The following is a 20,296-nucleotide window of genomic DNA, read 5'->3' as shown; positions in this document are numbered from 1 at the left end:
GTTAACACTGCTGCTGGTGAAGGAGCGGAGGGGAGAGCAAGAGAACCCTCCGCTCTTTCGGCTCCGCGGGCCCGATAGAATAGCCGAACGGGCCAGATCCAGCCCGCGGGCCATAGTTTGCCCATGGCTGCCCTAGCACATGAGCCACTTCCTCACTAACATTTTTTTTTTTTTTTTTTTTTTGGCTGAGCTGAGAGTCACCAGCCCAAGGACTTGGAATTTTTTTGATGCCCACGATGCATTGTCTGGGGCTATGCAGTTTTCAAGGTCCAATCATATTCACGACTCCACTGAGGGTTTGAAGGCTCATTTGGATAATTGTTTCTAAAGTAAGGAAACCTTAACTGTGGGAGGAATTCGCTTCTCTTAGAAGGGTAAGAAGGCCAGAGCTGAGACATGTGGGGACTGAGTGTAGGAACATCAGGGTGTGTTTTGCCTGTAATATCTGTCTTGTGTGTGGAAATACCTATTCCTAAGACAATTTTAGTGACATTCTCCAGCATTTAAAAAATATAATAAAATAGCCAAAGGGAGCATGATGGCATCTGTTGCTACTAATGTGTGCCATGTGGTGTTTTCCCTTTTCTAGTTAAATGTGGATGTGAACAGCTTCCAAAGGAAATTTGTGAATGAAGTCAGAAGGTGTGAGTCAATGGAGAGGATCCTCCGTAAGCCAATTTTCTGCCTACTATCTAGCTAGCTGAACTGGCGGGGAGGTAAATGGCGTGCAGGTCTTGATTAACAAAGGTGTCCCTATTTGTACTTTTCCAGGTGATCTGGAGGCAGGGTGGGGGAGGTTAGAGATTGGATCCAGGTGCTGCGGGCAGGTCCCTGGGGCAATTCAGGTGACTGAGCTAGCCTAAAGCCACTGTCCTGCTTGATCCCATTTCTTAGATATGCAAATATATAATCACCTGGGGCTCTCTGTTGGGGTTTCTTCACTCAGGTTTTCTGGAAGATGAGATAAAAAATGAGATTGAGATTCAGTGGCTGGAGAAGTCCCCACCGACCCCGCTCCCTCGGGAAATGATTACTCTGGAGGTAGGTTCTCCCCTACTTGGCTGAGTACTGTCGGGAGCTCGGGGAGCCACTCGTGGATCCATTACCCAGTTGCTGAAGGCGTGGGGTGGGTATATGTGGTTTCCCCAGGAAAATTCCATTGTGCCATTTTTAGAGTCACTGTTCCTGATCCAGGAGAGAGCTTTTTTCCCTCTCCCAGAGCAGCCCCACGGAATCTCACCCCACTTTGGAGAACGGTTTCCTTCTTGGGCAAATGATTCTTCTAGGCAGCGAAGTCTTATCTATAGGGTGCCGCTGAACAGGCCTTCTGCTGCTTCCATGTCTTGGCCATTGAAAGCAATCCTGCAGTTTACGTGGGGATTAATACCCAGAAGTGGAATTCCTCAATCCAGGGGGATAATTCCTCATTATCTGGTGGGAAGCATTGAGTTCAGTCTGGGCTGAGGCCTCCCAGACTGGCTTCTGAGATTGTGTGAGAGGATGGCACTTTTCTTTAGTCTGGGATGTTATTTATGACTGGGGGGCCCTCCTTCTTTCTCCCCCCTCTCTGTCTGCTTCCTTTATAATCACCTGGCCTCCGTGGCTCCGTGGTTGAGCATTGACCTATGAACCAGGAAGTCATGGTTCAATTCCCGGTCAGGGCATATGCTGTATTCTCTCATCATAGATGTTTCTATCTCTCTCCCTCTCTTTTCCTCTCTCCAATTAATAAAGATATATGTTTTAAAAATAAGCCCTCTAGGAGCTTCTAGTGCAGATGGTGGAGGGGGAAGCAGGGGGAAGGTGGTGGGTAGAAGATGTCAAAGATGGCAGAGCCAGATCATGGAAGACCCTGTTGAGAAAATAAAAAATAAAAAATGCAGTTTTGAATCCTCAGAGGAAGGACTCACTAAGGGAGGCGGGCAGGCAGGTAGGTTTCACGAGCTTAGCCTTGTCTCTGGCTTGGTTTATCTTTATTTTCTTTGAAGATAACTTAAAAGTCTTGACATTTTTGTAACCCCCGGTAGTATACATCTATATAGTCTAACAGAGGTATGAGACTGGCAACTCCCCTAGAAAATATTTTAGATGTTGTCATTTTAAAATCTGGATATTTGGGGGAAAATAGCTTTTAACCAAAAAGCTATGAATAGGATCTCCGTAAAATCATTTCCAATTTCAGTGTTTTCACTAGTCTCCTAAGACCAGCCCTGTTCATTAGCAGCTCCCCCGCCACCACCATCCCCTTCACCTTCTCTATCACCTAGACCTGTTCTTGGGAACTGTGGGATGTCATCCTGGCTGATGCTTTCGCCCCGATCTTGTGTCTGAGTTTTGGCAGAAGTTTGTCCTTTGGTGCGAGCTGTGTCGTCCTACAGCCTGCAGACAGCCCCCGAGACCGGACAGGACCTAGACGTCTTCCTGAGCCATGTTCTCTTTGGATGCTCATTTTGGAAGGGAGATGGTTCTTTTCTCTGTTTTTTTTTTTGTCTTTTCATCTTCCGTGCCTATGCTTCTCTGTCCCCTTATTCCGCCTGCTTATCCCTGGCTTTCTAGGCTCCAGCCCATACCTGGTATTTGTTGGTTGTTGGTGGTGGGGGGTGACACTAGGTTTCTGGTTTTATATTTTGTCATTATTACAGTGTGTTTGGGCAGAAGGAATTCTCAACATGTAAATTCACTTCAGCTTCCCTTTTTAGTGTTTTATTATTCTTATTCTTATTTTTGGTTAATCCCCACCCAAGGATACTTTTCCAACAATTTTTGGAGAGAGTGGAAGGGAGAGGGAGAGACAGAGAGAGAAACATCTATGTGAGAGAGACACATCGATTGGTTGCCTCCCACATGTGCCCTGACCAGGGTGAGGAATTGAGCCTGCAGCTAAGGTATGTGCCCTTGACCAGAATCGAACCCGGGACCCTTCAGTCCGCGGACCATCTATCCACTGAGCCAAACTGGCTAGGGCCTCTCTTCAGTGTTTTAAATGGGGAAGAGACATGTAATTTGCCAAAATGCCTTGACTTCTCCATGAAGCTGCCTTTTCACTCCCCTGAGTGTTTTTTAATCCTCCCCACGATGACGGAACGCAAGAGTGTGTGGCTGTGGCTCTGGCTTACAGCTCTACCGTCACACAGAGTTAACGACTGCACGGGCCCCTTCAGGCTCCACTGTGATGCCCTGAATATTTGTTTTCTATTTACTTATCTGTGTGGTTAATGTACAGTCAATGTCATAGTACTTTCTGCCTGGACTACCGTTTTTCTCATTCCTTATAGACCGTTCTGGAAAAGCTCGAAGGAGAGTTACAGGAAGCCAACCAGAACCATCAGGCGTTGAAGAAAAGCTTCCTAGAACTGACTGAACTCAAGTATCTCCTGAAGAAAACCCAGGACTTTTTTGAGGTCATTATTTGGGGACTATTTAAAGCCCTCCTTGCCACCCCTCCCCCCAGCCTCAAATTTCTATTTTGAAAGCTGGCTGGTTTGGAATATGAACAAAGCACCGTTTCTGTCCCAAGGCCAGGCCACTGGTGAGCGGGGAGTGCTCTGGGTGCAATGGCTGTGGCGCTGGTTGAATTAAATGGCAACGTACTATGATGCTCATTAAAAAGCATGTGCCCCAAATGGCCAGGACAGAAGTGTAAGTCAGAACAAAGCAGAACAGTTGGTTTGAGCAGATTTGGGATTTGGGTAGGAAGAGATTGGGGAAGCTTTTTGATGTGGCATGGAGCGCTCTACTTTTTGAATTCTGTTAACTCGTTGTAGAAAATTAAAGCTTCCTTAGAAATAGAATAAACTTGGAGGCGTGGGGTGCTTTTAAGGTTATTTAAATACGTTTAAATGAAAATATTGATCATTTAACTTTCAGACGGAAACCAACTTACCTGATGATTTCTTTACTGAAGACACGTCTGGTCTCCTGGAGTTAAGAGCTATGCCTGCATACATGGCCGGAAAGCTGGGGTTAGTGTAACTGTGTTCTGGAAATTATGCGGAAACGGGTCTTCCGTTGGTCCTCAGTGCCCAGTGTGTGATGGGGTTCCCCGAGTGTTTGAATGAATGAATAGATGAATGAATGAACAAACAAACAGCCGCTGGAATGAGCCCAAAGAGTGCAATGTTTGTATTGTCCCCACATAGAAAAGATGTGGGGATAATAATTTTTAACATTTTATTTATTTTTTAATCGATTTTGAGAGAGAGAGAGAGAGAGAGAGAGAGAGAGAGAAATATCTATTTTTTTGTACCACATACTTATGCATTCATTGGTTGATTCTTTTTTTTCCCCTTAGAGAACAAATTTATTTATTTATTTATTATTGTTTAAAGTTTTACATATGTCTCCTTTTTCCTGATTGACCACTCCCCTCTGCCACTCCCACCCCCGAGGCCAAGCCCCCACTGCTCCAGCGTCTCATTGGTTGATTCCTGTATGTGCCCTGACCAGGGATTGAACCTGCAACCTTGTCATATCAGGATGATGCTCTAAACAACTGAGTTACCCGGCTAGGATGGGGATAATAATTTTGATGGGTTTTCTTAACTGTTCCCTGGCTTTGGGACAAGGCTTATAGGATACATGTTTTTTTCTTTAACTTTGAAATATTGATTTGATAGTAAAATAGTTTTGGACTTCGAAGTTTGAAGTGTAATTAGAAATGGAATAGTTATACAATCAGGTCATTCACAAATAGTGGTGCTACAATGTGGCTAAGCCCATCAAAATGGTGGGATTTCACACAGTGGAAAGTAAAATTGATGAACTGACCAAAGTGCTGGGTTTTGCAATTCTACTTTTTTATTCAATAGATACCTGAGGGGCTGCTATTTGAGGTAGTAAGTATTGAATTAGAAATAGAAAGAAAAGAAATTTATTGAAAATGTTTGATCTGAAAGTAATATAGACCAATGTACATTAAAAATAATAGACCAGCCGAAACCGGTTTGGCTCAGTGGATAGAGCGTTGGCCTGTGGACTGAAAGGTCCCAGGTTCGATTCCGGTCGAGGGCATGTACCTGGGTTGCGGGCACGTCCCCGGTGGGGGATGTGCAGGGGGCGGCTGGTCGATGTTTCTCTCTTGTCGATGTTTCTGACTCTCTATCTCTCTCCCTTCCTCTCTGTAAAAAATCAATAAAATATATTTTAAAAAAAAATAATAGACCAATGGAAGTAACCATCTCAAGGTTAAAGTGTAAAGTTTGGGTCAGAAATGATCTAGATGCCTGGATGATGGTAAAAATAAAGATGTATACAAATCCATGTGTATGTTTCCCTCTTAGTACATTATTTGTAATAATACAGAGACCATTGTTGAGCATTTTTGAACATCTACAATGCTATAATGAATGGTCTATCATATTTTTAATTGCAAATAATTAAATACAAACTATTGGGATGGTTAAGGAAACCTTACCATGTCCAAGAAAACAGGAGGTCACAAGGGACTTGAGGTAAATTAGGGCTGGGATTCCGAGTGCCAGGCAGGGCTGTGCCATCACGTCCTGGGTGGAGGGAGGTGGACCTTCAATGGCTTCGCATCTTCACGTCTCCAGGAGTCTTCTCCCTGCATCCCCCTCCCTGTTCCGCAGTAACGTGTCCTCTTCTGACTGTTGACACCAGGTTCACGGCTGGTGTGATAAACAGGGAGAGGATGGCTTCCTTTGAGAGGCTGCTGTGGCGAGTTTGCCGAGGAAACATCTACTTGAAGTTCAGCGAGATGGACACAGTTCTGGAGGATCCCGTCACAGTGGGTATCTCAGGCTGCAGATAACTTCCTCCTAAATTCCCTGTAGCCCTCACCAGAGGGCTTGCGTTCCTGCGAACACCGAGTCTTTAGTTCTGTGAAGCCAATATCTATTCCCTTGCTTTCTCTTTTCTTTTTTTTCTACCTTTGAAAGGTCAAAAACTGATTCTTCCTAACACCGCATTCCTTCGAGAAACTTAGCTATACTCCTTCCACACTAGGCAGCTGGTCTTTTTGTTGTTGTCATGATTTAAAACAAAATTGGTTTTAGAGAAAGCAGAAGGGGGAGAGAGAGAGAGAGAGAGAGAGAGAGAGAGAGAGAGAGAGAGAGAAGAGAGAGATCACTTGTTGTTCCACTTATTTGTGCATTCATTGGTTGCTTCCTGTATGTGCCCTGACCAGAGATAGAACCTGCAGTTGTTGTGTATCGGGATGATGCTCTAACCAACTGAGCTACCCAGCCAGGCTGTCTCTTAATCACAAAGAACTAAACTGATTTAGGTCAGTGTGCACATGAGCATAAGAATGACTTGGGGACCCTAACCGGTTTGGCTCAGTGGATAGAGCGTCGGCCTGCAGACTGAAAGGTCCCAGGTTCAATCCCGGTCAAGGGCATGTACTTTGGTTGCCGGCACATCCCCAGTAGGAGGTGTGTAGGAGGCAGCTGATTGATGTTTCTGTCTCATTGATGTTTCTAATTCTCTATCCCTCTCCCTTCCTCTCTATAAAAAAATCAATAAAATATATTAAAAATAAGAATGACTTGGGGGCCTAGCTGGTGTTGCTAAGTGGTTAGAGTGACAGTCCACAGATGGAAGTGTTGTAGGTTCGATTACTGGTCAAGGGTGAGTACCTGGGGTGCAGGTTCAATCCCCTGACATTGTCATGCATGTGGATTTTTATTTTCTTTTGAATTGCTTCCAGGATAGGAATTCAAGGAAATTGGGTTGCTGGCTCTAAGGGTTGTGGGCATTTTTGTGACACTGGCTGGGACCTGACAGATGGTTTCTCAGGGAGGGGGTCGTACCTGATTCCAGTGCCCCAAGTGGTATGTGACGAGTTTGTTGGATTTATTGCAACTTTTCCAACAATGGGCTCCATAATTTTGCCTTGACTACCCTCCACCCCGAATGAAATAAGAGCAAAAGGGCACATTTATTTGCTTAAAGTAACATTTTCATATATGCTTATGAAATATATATTCTCCCTTTCTTGTGAATTGTCAAACTTGGACTTTTAAGATGCATCTTAGGTAGCGGTTGCAGCTTATTTAGCCATGGCCAAAATTAGGGCTCGAGACCTTCATGGCAAGAAGGACAAGTTGCTCAAACAGCTGGCCGGCCTGAAGGTGGAGCTGTCCCAGCTGCCGGAGCCAAAGGGTCGGACGGTGCTGCTTCCACACTTCCTAAGATCTGAGTTCTTCGCGAATCTGTCGCCCACGTTCTTACCATCATTAACCGGACTCAGAAAGGGACCCTCAGGAAATTCTACAAGGGCAAGAAGAGCAAGCCCCTGGGTCTGTGGCCCAAGAAAACACAAACCATGTGCCGTGGCTCAGCAGCATGAAGGGAACCCGAGGACCAAGAAGCAGCCGCGGAAGGAGCGGCCGTACCCTCTGCGCAAGTCCAAGGTCCAGGCCTGAGCATCGTCCAGGCCTGAGCATCGTCCAGGCCTGAGCATCGTCCAGGCCTGAGCATCGCGGCCTCAGTAAAGCACAAACTGGCTGACGTTGCTTGTGTTTGCAGTTGTTTCAGCTAACCGTGCTGGAGAGCCAGGCTGGTGAGGCGCAGGCGTCTGATGGATTTGGGCAGGCCTGCCAGTCGCTGTTTCAACCTGGGGTGGGGGCCTGGCAGTCCTGGCTGCAAGGGTCTGTTGGGTGCTCTGGTGTGGTGACTTGGGGCCTGGAGCGTGGAACTGCCCTGATGATCCCTTCTGCCAGCGCCATGCGTGCTGGGCAGGGAGAGGCTGGGAGTTGAGCTCTGAGAGCCATGTGCGGCGATGTTGTATCGGAGAGGCCCTGGGTGGCTTGATCATGCCGTGGATTTGGCGTCTTGCCTAGTCAGCAGCTCCAGACGCTACTAAAGTTGCCCATCTGGGGTGAAGGTGCAAGCCTGGGCCACATCCGGGCTCCCTGCCAAAAACACGTCGTTGGGCTGTGAGGATGCAAGATCTGCCTTAGCCCGGCTTCCTGGTACGCCTTCCACTGCGCCCTGGGATGCTAACGCCACAGGCCTTCCCTGCAGGGTTTCAATGCACTTTCCTGTGTTGCAGTCCCAGACTTTGATCTGCAATAGAAACAAGCAGACAGGCAAAAGAAAAGATGCATTTTAACCAGTGTTCTTATGGATGTACAGTGAGTAACTGTGAGTCCAACACTAGACACGGCTTTACCTTTGTTAAATATCAAGCACTCACTGGCCCCTGAAATGCCTGTGTGTGAGTTAACCCTGGGGAGCTAGGTGAGCTCTTTTCATGTTAAGCCTTGCAGTATCCTGGCGACCCTCTTCTGGACGCTTCCTTGTTTATTAGTACATCTCTTTAAGTAGAGGGCTTAGAGCTGAGTACAAGGCCCAGCTGTGATCCAACTAGTGGAGCCGATAGTGGGACTCTCTGTCCCCTTAGGACTGCACTGGCCTCCCTGCTGGCCCCGTACAGCCTGCCTCGGTGGCCTTGCCCTCAACCATAATGAATTACAAACTTGGACCAACTGGGAGAAATGGAGGTTTTTCAATTTTAAATTTATATATATTTTAAAACCTAAAAACAGAACTTGACATTTTTATTATAATGTAACCAGAAAGAAAAGCTCATTTTTTTTCTCCTCGTTCTGATTTTCCAGAAAGAAGAAATGAAAAAGAACATGTTCATCATATTTTATCAAGGAGAGCAGCTCAGGCAGAAGATCAGGAAGATCTGCGAGGGGTAAGGGAGGCGGGGCGGGGTGAGGCCAGAGGTGTGCGATGCGAAAGGCACCATCGGGGCCTCTTTGAGGTCTGTTTAGGGATTTAGAATAACTTTCCCACATTTGATAAGAGAGTGTGAAGAATGTAACTGACCCTTAATAGCTGTGGAAATAGGAACAGAGAGGACTTAAAGGGGCAAAATTTAAAGGTAACTAAAAGTGGATCCTTTTAACCATTGCCGTTTATCCCTGCTCACAGGCAAACCACATGCTAAGCTGTTTCTAATGTTACAGAATCATCTCATATCCAGCCCCTTAGAAGCAGAAATTACTCAGTAAAGAAGGACATTAATGCATTAATAGATTCTGGGGGGCCAAAGGGGGGCAAGTTAAGCTTATAGTTTTGTTTATATAACAGCTCACAGGCTTTATGGTTTGAAAGAAGCTCCTTCCTATAGTGTGAGCCATGTGTTGGGAAGCCTTCTAAAGGGGGTTCATTTATAGATGGCCACGGAGAAGGTTAGTCTAGGAAAAGGTGTAGCCTCACCGAAGCCAGCAAGTAGTGACTTAGCAGAAGAGGGTGTGCAGAATGCTTTGGAGCGATAACCACGTGTCAACTGGAATGCATTAAACACAGGTTTCGAGCCACCATTTACCCCTGCCCAGAGCCTGCGGCGGAGCGCAAGGAGATGCTGGCTGGTATCAACACGAGGCTGGAAGATATAGTCACCGTGAGTGAGGGCTTCAGGCGCGTGATCTGAGGGGCACTGCGGCTGGGCTACCTCTGCCATTGCCGAATCAGTCCTGTCCTCTGGGGCCCTTGCTGGAAGCTGGCTGGAAGGCTTGCTATGCTCTTGTAGCTCCTGGTGCAGAAGGTTTCATAATTAAGAGGCTGTTTCATAGGCTAGAGGTGATGACTCTTCATCTGAACTCCAAGCCCAGAACTGGATCCTTGTGCTCATCCCGACACAGTGGGTACTGGACGCAGGGGGTGGTCCTCGCAGGGCCGTCCCTTCCCCCCAGCCAGGGCCCCACCCCACCCAGCCACTCCCCAAGGGGGTCTCAGCAATGCAGTTCTTTTGAGTCCTCCTTCAGTGGGCAGGGAGGCCACGCTGGGCTTCAGCACCGGGCAGAGTGGGGCTGCCCTCTTCTGTGGAGCACGAGGCCCCCTTGGCCCGGAGGAAGGTGGGCAGGGCTACTGGTTCTGGGCTCTTTCTGGCTGAGCTGGAAACCTCGTGGCACGGGAGGTGCCAGTAATATTTTCATGTCAGTAATATTTTGCCTGGAGTTAGAACTGCCACAGCCCAACCTCATCTATGATACAACCAACTCACCAATGAAGTCGAACAGCCAGCCTGACCGATTCTTTTTCTGCCGAATTGCCCGGTTGTTCTAAAGTCTGTTGTCACCCACAGTGGCGCTCAGCGCTTTCATGATTAGAATACTTTCTTTAAGACGCTTTGAAAGTCATCTCTAAGAGCAGCTGATCCCACATCGTATTGTGAACTCTACATCGGTGCTGCCCAACAGGACTTCTGTGGTGGTGGAAATGTTACATATATAACCCGCAGGAGCCAAGCGCCCACGTGACCTTGGAGCTCTTGGAACATGGCTTGTGATTTAAATTCTTGTAGCTCCATGTGGCTGATGTATTGGTCAGCACGGTTCCAGGTCCTCAATGCTGTCCGTAGACACTGGGTGTGTGTGTGTTTCCCAACTCTTAGGCTAGCAGGCATCTTCACCCTCCTAGAAAAATCTGTTGGCGTTCCTTGGTGTGTAGATGCGTCACCCCAGCCTCTGCCTCCATCATACAGGTGTTCTCTGTGTACCCCATTGCCCAAATTTCTTGTAAGGACACCGGTCATATTCAGTAGGCCCACCCTCCGCAGGTATGACCTCATCGTAATTGCATCTGCGAAGACCCCATTTCCAAATAAGATCAACCTTCACAGTTACCAGGAATTAGGACGTTAACATATGTTTTTGGGAGACAGGATTTAACACATAACAATAGTACTGGAAGGAATTTAGAAGAAAAGAAAGAATTCTGCCTAAGAGTTTTAACCTCTAGTAGGGGAACTCTGCTCATGAGAGGTCAAGGCCAGGTGAGAGCCACAGGCCAGAGGAGCGAGTCCAGAGCAAAAGAAGCCGCTGCAGCTGGTGAACCCCTGTTTCTGCCACATTGCCAGACACTTCCTGAGTGCCCCTTGTTTTTCTGTGTGTTGCTTTTTGCCCAGGTTATAACACAAACGGAGTCTCACCGTCAGAGCCTCCTGCAGGAAGCGGCTGCCAGCTGGCACTCCTGGGTGGTCAAGGTGCAGAAGATGAAGGCCATTTACCACATCCTGAACATGTGCAACATCGACGTCACCCAGCAGTGCGTCATCGCTGAGATCTGGTTCCCGGTGGCAGACACCGGGCGCATCAAGAAGGCGTTGGAGCAAGGCATGGTGAGTGGCAGGCGGAGCAGGGAAGGGGGAAATGAGTCACGTCCAGCCTCGGCAGCCCCCCTCCGGGCACTGACTGCTGGTCAGGCTCCTGAGTCGCGTGAACTTCACAAGGGACTTGCTGGTAGGCTGTCACCTTCGTCTTTGTATCTTCAGTTGTCACCGGTGGCAGGGCACATGGCAGAAACTCCTTTTCTCTCAGCGTTTGACAATTAGTCACCTTTTCGTTCATCTTCAGCAAGTGCATAGCGAGCATGACTGTGCTAGTCACCGTGCTCATTATGACTGTGGACCCACAGTTCAGTGTGACTGTGGACACCATCCTCTACCTCATAACGGTCACAGTCTACCCGGCCAGACCATACCAGGCTCCTGTAATGACAGCCGACGGGAGTAGAAGGCTCCCTACAGGCTGGGTCTCACAGCGCTCGCCATTCATCTCTCTAATGTTCACGGTGCACCAGGAGCAGATGTAGGGCTGTGCTGTCACAAGGCCCTGCTCTGATGGACTTCTGAGAAAGGGAGACAGACAGTCAGCATGTCCATCATTAGTGGATTCCAGGCTGTGATCCATGGTGGGCAGAAGTGAGGCAGGGGGCGGTGAAGGGGGGAGTGGAGGCTTGTTCTTACACCTAGTCACCCTACTGGTGAAGAACGGACCCTCCGCCCTAAAGAGTGCCAGGTGGCCAAACACAGGACACCTGGCACTGGACAGAGGAGATTGGCAGCAGTTTACTAGTCCCCGGGGAGGACACCGCATGCCACACAGGGCCACAGGGAGGCTGCACTTGGGGCCGGTACTTGGAAGCAGAGTGAACCAGCAGGGGCTGTGGGAGGCAGGCTGTGTAGTGACAACAGGGTCAGGTGAGCCCTGGTTTCCATGGGAGGGTGTGATTACTTCATTTGAATAATTTTCTGGGAAGTGGAACCCATAGGTTGACTACAGGGCAGTGGTCTGGTCTGGCTGAGGGTCAGTGCTGGGCCTTGCCTGCTAAGTGGGTGGCATATCCGCTGAGACCAGAGGAACTCATGGCTTGACCTTTGGGGCCCTGTGAGACACAACGATGTCAAGGCAGCGCTTGAGCTCTTAGGTCTTACAGTGCTGTGACAGGGCTGCTGGACAGGACCCCTCTGAATGCTGGCGTCAGAGCAGACTTCCCTAAATGCCATGGGAAGCCTGGAGTGGGTGGGAAAAAGAGCATTCAGGCTGAGGGATCCGAAGGTAAAGGCCTTGAGGTGGGATGGGACTAAGAGATAGGAACTGTCTTTATCTCCTTTTTTTAAAAAAAAAAAAAATATATATATTTTATTGATTTTTTACAGAGAGGAAGGGAGAGGGATAGGGGGAGGGATAGAGAGTTAGAAACATCGATGAGAGAGAAACATCAATCAGCTGCCTCCTGCATACTCCCTACTGGGGATGTGCCCGTAACCAAGGTACATGCCCTTGACCAGAATCAAACCTGGGACCCTTGAGTCCGCAGGCTGACGCTCTATCCACTGAGTAAAACCGGTTAGGGCTGTCTTTATCTCCTTTATTCAGATGAGTAAACTGAGTCATAGAGAGTGGAAGTAACTTGGCTGTGATCCTGTAGCCAGGAGGCAGGATTTGAATGTCCTCACATGTTGGTCCAATAACTCCCCAAATGGGGCACCTGCAAGGAGGGTTTCACCCAGACTGGGAAGGGCAGGGGGCTCTCTGGAGGAAGTGATGCATGAGCTGGACTGTGAAAGCGTGGTTAGAAGAGAGGTGGGAGGAGTGTGCGGTGCAGGCCCACCTACAGACCAGTGGCTGGAGAGAGCGTGCAGCAGCTTAAGGAATGGGAAGAAGGTCAGGGAGAGGCTGCAGGGCAGTTCCTGAAGGACCTCATGGCAGTGTAAGGGAGCTGATCTTATTCCCGTGCTGGGTGACATGATCCAGGTTGCATTTTAGAAGCACGTGGCTGTAGTGTGGAGAAGACCGTCAAGCCTTTGGGGAGGAGTTGTCCGAATGCAAGGATTTCACTGAACAATGTTGCTCTGTAATCACAAAGGGGTCAGACTTCTACAAGGCTCCTTACGGCTATTTCTACAGTTTCTCCATCCTCTGAAATAATCAAAGTGTCTCCCCACATAGGAGTAGAAGGCCCTATGCTGGTAGGAGATGAGGAGACAAGCGTAGGAGGATAGATAGCTATTATTATCACCAATGAGCAAAAAATACTTAGGCTACACTAATACTGTGTCTGCTGCTGGAGGACATGTTAGAAAAAAAGGAGGAAGCCACAGTCCTTGACCTCAAGGAGGTCATAGTCACACAGATGAAAACATATATCATCATAGAGTAAGGAACTCCTCTACTTGCATGTAAGCTTGGGAAAGTTACTTAACCTCGCTCTACCTTCGTGTCCTCATCTCTAAAGTGGGGCGCTGTTAGGAGGACTGACGAGCACTCACTTCGCTGGTGCTAAGCCCCCCTTGGGTGTGCAGGTGGTAAGTGCTGTTGGGTTAGGAGTGACCAGAAGGTTCCTGGGGGGTGAGCTTGGAGAGCGGTCCCTACTTGGGAAAGTGAACAAGGGAGGTGGCTACTGTGGAGTTGGGTGATTTCCACAGAGAAGCAGTGGGGGGGTGTGAATGGAGGATTAGTCAGCTATGTAAAGAAGTCTTGATTACAAGGCTAAAGAGTTCTGGCTTCATTCTTTAGGTAAGAGGAAGCCTTTGAGGATTTTTGAGCAGGAAGGTAACATGACTAAAGTATTGTGTTTTGTTTGCTTTGTTTTATTAAAAGAAGGATTATGCAGACTGGAGTGTAAGATAAATGGGAGGGAAAGAGATGGAGGAGGATGGGGAGGCTGGGGCTTGGCTGGTGGCTGTGGGAATGGGAGGGAGAGGGATTGGAAAGGGACAATTAGCAAGATCTGGAGATTGGTGATTAAATCAGGAGAAGGGAAAAGTGCGGATTTCAAAGTTTCAAGAATTTGGAGAATGGAGACTGTCGAAGGAACAGCCTGGCTTTAGGGCAAGCTGATGAGTCCAGTTCTAGGCTCCTGGATTATGTGGGGCTGCTGAGACAGGAGAGTTTGAAAGCCTAGGCAGGCAATGAAAAAAGAATCGAAATTTTCAAGAGGGTCAAGGCCATTTGAAAGGTTGAAACAAAATTCGGAAAGTGGATGAGCTCTTGGGGGCGTTAAATAGAGAGAAAGGGAGAGGAGAGCCAGCCCCAGAACGGAGGCGTAAACATGCATTTCAGGAGCAGGAGACTGCAGATGGCCAGGGAAGCAGGAGGAATTCTACTCTCTGACAGCTCTCCTGTCAGATAGGTTAGATGAGTATTAGGAAGGTTTTCACTTCCATGGGAGAGATCGTGAGTCTCAGGTCAAGAGATTATCCCACGTTCACCCAGTAAGTGATGGCAAGAGTTGCCCTGTGATCCACCTGCTGGTACCCAGCCCAAGGCTCTCCTCCTTACATTTTTGTCACATGTTCTTTCTTGCAGGAACTAAGCGGCTCCTCCATGGCCCCTATCTTGACAGCAGTGCAATCTAAAACAGCTCCTCCCACGTTTAACAGGACCAATAAATTCACTGCTGGCTTCCAGAATATTGTAGATGCATATGGTGTGGGCAATTACCGGGAGATAAACCCAGGTAAGGTGTCTGATATGTTACATACCTTAGCAGCTTGAAAATGAAAATTGGGTAAGATTCACCCCCAAGGTGGCAACCTAGCAGGTGAATTACTTAAAACTGTGACTTTCCTAAAATCGTATTTGTTTTTTTGAATGCTCTGCATTGTCTTCTGTAAAGGTGATTAGTGAAAAATTTGTTCCTTGTCAAGATTTCACCTGTTCTCCCTTAAACTGTAGCCTTATCAGGCAGCCGAATTCGGTTCTTGTTTGTTTAACAGTTCAATGAGGGTCATCTCTGGGCATCTCCACAATCTCATAGTTGCGTGGGAGAGATGGGAGCACACAGAACTTGGAGTCAGAAGCCTGGATTCCTAGTGACATAAACTGTGATGTTGGTGGCCTGGTTTGCAAAATAAAGGGGTAGACCAGATGCCTATTAGCCAAGCAGTGCACGATGCTGTTCTTGTCCAGCCTGGGTCCCAATCTAATTTGTGACCCATAATGCAGGGCCCCATAGGTGAGTAACTGCTGGAGGGCTGGGGTACATGTGAATGGTGGAGAAACAAGCAGGAGATGGTAGTGGAAAGAGCATAGAAAGCACGTAGAAAACGGATTTTAAATCCCATTAAACTTTGTGATCTTGGGCAAGTCACTTAACCGCTCCCAAACTCATCTCATCTGTAAAGTGGAGAATAATAGTGTTTATCCACTGATGAGCTCATGTATGTGGGAGCCAACCAAGTGTCAGGGGTGCGAATACTGAGAGCTGACAGAATCAGAAAGGCACAAGGGAGCCAGCTTATCACAAGGAGTGTAATAGACCAATAGTCGGGGAACCCACAGGACTGTTGGGAAGACTCAGGCTGTTGTGGTTCTCACCTCTGCAGCTCCCTACACCATCATCACTTTCCCCTTCCTGTTTGCCGTGATGTTTGGAGACTGTGGTCACGGAACCGTGATGCTCCTGGCTGCCCTTTGGATGGTCCGTAATGAGAGCCGTTTCCTCGCCCAGAAGACGGACAATGAGGTGGGCGTCCATCAGATGTCTCCCCTCATTTCCTCAAATGTTCTTAAAGTGTGATTGTTGTTTTTGCCATAGGAATAGCATGTTCTTATGAGAAGGGGAAACATGGAAAGTGAAAAAGAGCCAAAACTCAACATAAACACTAGGCCTCCCCTGAGCTTGTCAGGTTAGCATGGGGTCCCTTTTCATCCACAGTCCTTTGCATGGTTTGGTGCAGTTCCTTTTAGCATTTTTGTTTTTTTGTACATTGGTTGGCAAGGCATTGATCTTTCCTTTTTTTTTTTTTTTTCTTTTTTGCTAATATTGATTTTTTTCTTTGATTATAAAAGCAATATATGTTCATTGTAAAAATTGGGAAAATATAGCCATCTACTTAGAAAAAAATTACAACGAGTGTTTCTGTGTGACATTTCTAGTTTCCTTTCTGTGCTTAGACAAAAATATATAATTTTAGAAATTGGGATCAAATAGTGCATATTAATTTGTAGCCTCCTTTTTTTCACTTAAAATAGCACAAAAATTTTTCATGGCAGAGCCCTTTCCCCACAAGCCCACACTCAATGTTCTTCTGAAACAGACATCCCGAACACCATGTCTTCACTTTCACACCTGAAGTTCTACACCGTCCATGAAGCTCCCTCACAGAGTGATGTGAAGGTTGAGACAACTCAAGAGTTGCATTGTTTCAAAGTTGACGTCACTTTGTGGCTGCTGATACTGCATTTTACAAAGTGCAAACATGCTTTAGCTATGTTCTGAATTTTATCTGCAATCTATTTTTTACAGGTTGACTTAACTAGAGCTAGTTCAGTGATGTCAGAGTGAGTTAATCATAAGCAAGGTTAGTGACAAATCGCCCTATGACCAATACAGTTTTCATGACAAGCATTTTATTTAGAGAGAAAGGAAGGGAGAGAGAGGAAGAGTGAAAGAAACATTGATTTGTTGTCCCACTTATTTATTCATTCTTTCGTTGATTCTTGTACATGCCCTGACCTGGGGTTGAACCCACAACCTTGTTATTTCGGGATGAAGCTCTAACCAACTGAGCAACCTGGCCAGGACTCGTGACAAGCATTTTAATAGATGTAGTTTCCTGTCATAAATATTTGAAGTCGGCAAGTCCCACTCAGCGGCTCTGATGGTTGTTGCACATCCTGCAGTATCGGGAGAAAGCACTTTCTCTTCTTAGTGGATGTACTTAGAAACTCAGCTTTTAATGGAGACCCCCCCCCCCCCCCCCGTCCTCCCCCAAAGGAGCATAGATTTGACTTGCGGTAAAATTTAGCAGCCAGCTCCGTGCTTCCCTCCTGGAAGTGCTGGAGACACAGCCACCCACGTTCAGGTCCCCCTTTTCACAGGTGAGGCCTCAGTTTCTGCTTTAATCACGTGTTCCAACCAAGGCTGGATTCAAGCATTTGAGGCCTCTATATGCTTGCTTCCACAATAGCAACGGCCAGTCTGGGACTCTTCAGAGTCACCTGTAGAAGCTCAGGAAAATCATGATGTGTGTGCTCTTGCTCTCTGGGCCACTTTGGTGCCTGCCTCGTCGCGTAGCCGCTCTGCATAGGCCTGCGCGCCTTGCTGTGGAGAGACCTGATCACACAGAGCTCGCTGACAGTCCTCTCTGTCTCCCCGAGGCCAGATCTGGAACACCTTCTTCCAGGGGCGCTACCTCATCCTCCTCATGGGCATCTTCTCCATTTACACGGGCTTCATTTACAACGACTGCTTCTCCAAGGCGTTCAACATCTTCGGCTCTTCTTGGAGCGTCCGGCCCATGTTCAGAAATGGCACATGGAAGTAAGTTCACAGGCAGGGATGGGTTGTTCCCTGGCCGTCTGTGGCTGAGCAAATCTACGCCTGGCTCGGCCCAGAGGTGTACCCGCACATGCAACAAATAATGCCGTTTTCTCAACTGAGCATGAGACCTTGTGCCACTTCCTCAGTAACTGTGCTGGTAACTGTAACACATGGAAATCGTGTTTAAAACTTTAGCTCAACTGCCCGGCTGGCGTGGCTCAGTGGTTGAGTGTTGACCCATGAACCAGGAGGTCACGGTTCGATTCCCCGTCAGGGCACATGTCTGGGTTGCTGGCTCAGTTCACAGCATGAGAAAGGCAATCAGTGGTTCTCTCTCATCATTGATATTTCTACCTCTCCCTTCCTCTCTGAAATCAATAAAAATATATTTTTTTTTAAAAGAAGAAAGGACTGACTTACAGGACTTGGCCTCTAAGAGGATAAAGGTTATCTCTGGTCATTTTTGTGATTTGGACAATGTCCTTCTGTTGCTATGTCCATATTCTGATATCAGATATGGTTGTGGAACGGTCTTGCTTTTGTCTAGATCCATCGCGGTCACAGAATGGCCTTGTCTGATGTTGGTGTTCTGTGAAATTGTTTATGCTCAACAGCAGGCTTAGCTGTGGGTACCTGGCCAGTTCTCTCTCGTCAGGGGTGGCTTTCTGGTTTGTGGACACACAAACACGCCTCTGCTAGTGAAATCCAAACACTTGCCCTGAGGCGTGTTGTTAGGACTGTGTATGTCTAGGGTGGCCAGGGATCTATTTCTGTAGACTCCTTCATCCCTACCCCTACCTTTTTTCTGATGTAGAATATACACCGAGTGGCCAGATTATTATGACCACCTGACGTTTGTAGGGAAATTAGCTATAATTTCGCGCTGAAGTTGCTAGAGGGCCAGACCATTATAAATAGGGAAGTAGGCTGTTTACCACGACAGTAGAGGTGATTTTTTTCCTGAAGATATGGGTAAACAACGCGATTTAACAGCCTTTGAACGTGGGATATATTTGAACGTGAGTGGCCAGAGTATTATGACCACCCCATCAGTACTTCGTTGGGCCACCTTTTGCCCTCAGTACTGCGGCGATTCTTCTTGGCATTGACTCCACGAGATGTTGAAAGGTGATGCGAGGAATCTGACTCCATGCCTGATGAATAGCACTGTCCAGTTCTGTGAGATTTGATGGTTGTGGAACCAGCTGCCTGATGGCTCTTTTAACTTCATCCCACAAATGTTCAATTAGATTGAGATCTGGTGATTGTGGGGGCCACCTAAGCAAGGTAAAGTCTCCTCATGTTCTTGAAACCACTCCTGCACAATACGAGCACCGCGGCATGGCACATTGTCTTGTTGGAAGAAGCCATCTCCATTGGGATACGCCATCAACATGATAGGATGAACTTGATCAGCAACGATACTTAAGTATGTTGTCCTATTCAGATGAATTAAAGGGCCCAAATCATGCCAGGAAAACATGTCCCAAACCATAACACTGCCCCCACCAGCTTGAAGGGTTGTACTCATGCATGTGGCATGCATGCTTTCATGCTGTTTCTGCCAAATTCTCACTCTGCCATCTGCATGATGCAACTGGAAATGAGATTCATCGGATCACATGACTGTTTTCCAATGCGCGACTGTCCAATTCTTGTGTTTCTGTGCTAATTGGAGACGTTTTATCTTGGTAATTGCAGACAGCAAAGGTGTTCAAACAGGCCTTCGGCTTCCATATCCCATACGATGCAGTGTACGGCTAATTTGCCTACAAACAAATCAGGTGGTCATAATAATCTGGCCACTCGGTGTATATATATTTTTTACTACATGCACCCCACCAGGCTGGAGCGCTTTGAAATCTTAGACTATATATTCCTTGGGGGTTGGTAGGTCATTTCTGTCGCTCAGGCCACAGGACAGTACTTGGCACACAGTGGGGATTCAGTACCATTCATGGAGTAACCAAATGAGCTGAATTGATGCGTTGCACCAGCAGTTAGCTGTGATTGGCTCGACAGACGGCACGCTAGTACTTTTCCCTGCCTTTGGTCACTCACTGGCTTTGCTTTTGTTTTTTCCTTTCTCCCTCTGAAGCATGGAAACGATGGAGACAAATCCACTTTTACAGCTGAACCCCGCCATTCCAGGCGTGTACTCTGGGAACCCATACCCATTCGGGATTGATCCGGTAACAATGTCCTCTGGGCTTAAATAGTTATTAAATAGTTAAATGACTGGCTGAGGAGAAATCGGGGGGGGGGGGTGGTGGGAGAGGGAAGAAGTGCCAGAACCTATTAAATCAACCAACTTGTGTTGAGATAGAATTACATGGATGGGAGGTTTTTGTGACACACTGCGCTGACTTCAAGTAAGTGTTCTGCCTGCATCCTTTACCCAGCCCCTGGGTCATTTTCCATACAATTCCCCAAACATCTGCCTTGTTCTCCATCACTTATGCCTTGGCGGTTAATGACTGCTTCTTTTTTAAAAAAAATTTTTTTTTATTGATTTCAGAGAGGAAAGGAGAGGGAGAGAGAGAGAAATATCAGTGATGAGAGGGAATCACTGATCAGTTGCCTCCTGCACACCCCCTGCTAGGGATTGAGCCCACAACTGGGCATGTGCCCTGACTGGGAATCAATCCTGACCTCCTAGTTCATAGGTCGACGCTCAACCACTGAGCCACGCCGGCTGGGCAATGAGTGCTTCTTTTAAAAAGCCCTGGGTGCCTGGGAAGTATGCATATTAGATCATCAGTTTAGCATC

The 20,296-nt window shown here is 47.4% G+C and overlaps 1 protein-coding gene across 4 annotated transcripts in view; it reads left to right on the top strand.

The window, feature by feature from the left end:
• Positions 1 to 20,296, top strand: part of ATP6V0A4 (ATPase H+ transporting V0 subunit a4) — a 64,891-nt gene that overhangs the window by 26,320 nt on the left and 18,275 nt on the right. For all 4 annotated transcript variants that reach the window (XM_081102318.1, XM_081102317.1, XM_081102320.1 and 1 more), the window contains 12 exons: positions 590 to 668; positions 947 to 1,041; positions 3,276 to 3,401; positions 3,868 to 3,962; positions 5,620 to 5,746; positions 8,583 to 8,665; positions 9,283 to 9,376; positions 10,883 to 11,095; positions 14,568 to 14,718; positions 15,587 to 15,726; positions 17,369 to 17,526; positions 19,625 to 19,718. In XM_081102318.1, the coding sequence (XP_080958444.1) occupies positions 590 to 668; positions 947 to 1,041; positions 3,276 to 3,401; positions 3,868 to 3,962; positions 5,620 to 5,746; positions 8,583 to 8,665; positions 9,283 to 9,376; positions 10,883 to 11,095; positions 14,568 to 14,718; positions 15,587 to 15,726; positions 17,369 to 17,526; positions 19,625 to 19,718 (1,455 nt within the window). The remainder of the gene's footprint in view (positions 1 to 589; positions 669 to 946; positions 1,042 to 3,275; positions 3,402 to 3,867; positions 3,963 to 5,619; positions 5,747 to 8,582; positions 8,666 to 9,282; positions 9,377 to 10,882; positions 11,096 to 14,567; positions 14,719 to 15,586; positions 15,727 to 17,368; positions 17,527 to 19,624; positions 19,719 to 20,296) is intronic.

The sequence above is a fragment of the Myotis nattereri genome (assembly GCF_964212035.1).
Source record: "Myotis nattereri genome assembly, chromosome: 11".
NCBI lineage: Eukaryota > Metazoa > Chordata > Mammalia > Chiroptera > Vespertilionidae > Myotis > Myotis nattereri.
The sequence above is the reverse complement of the archived record's forward strand: the minus strand, read 5'-3'. Positions and strand labels throughout refer to the sequence as shown.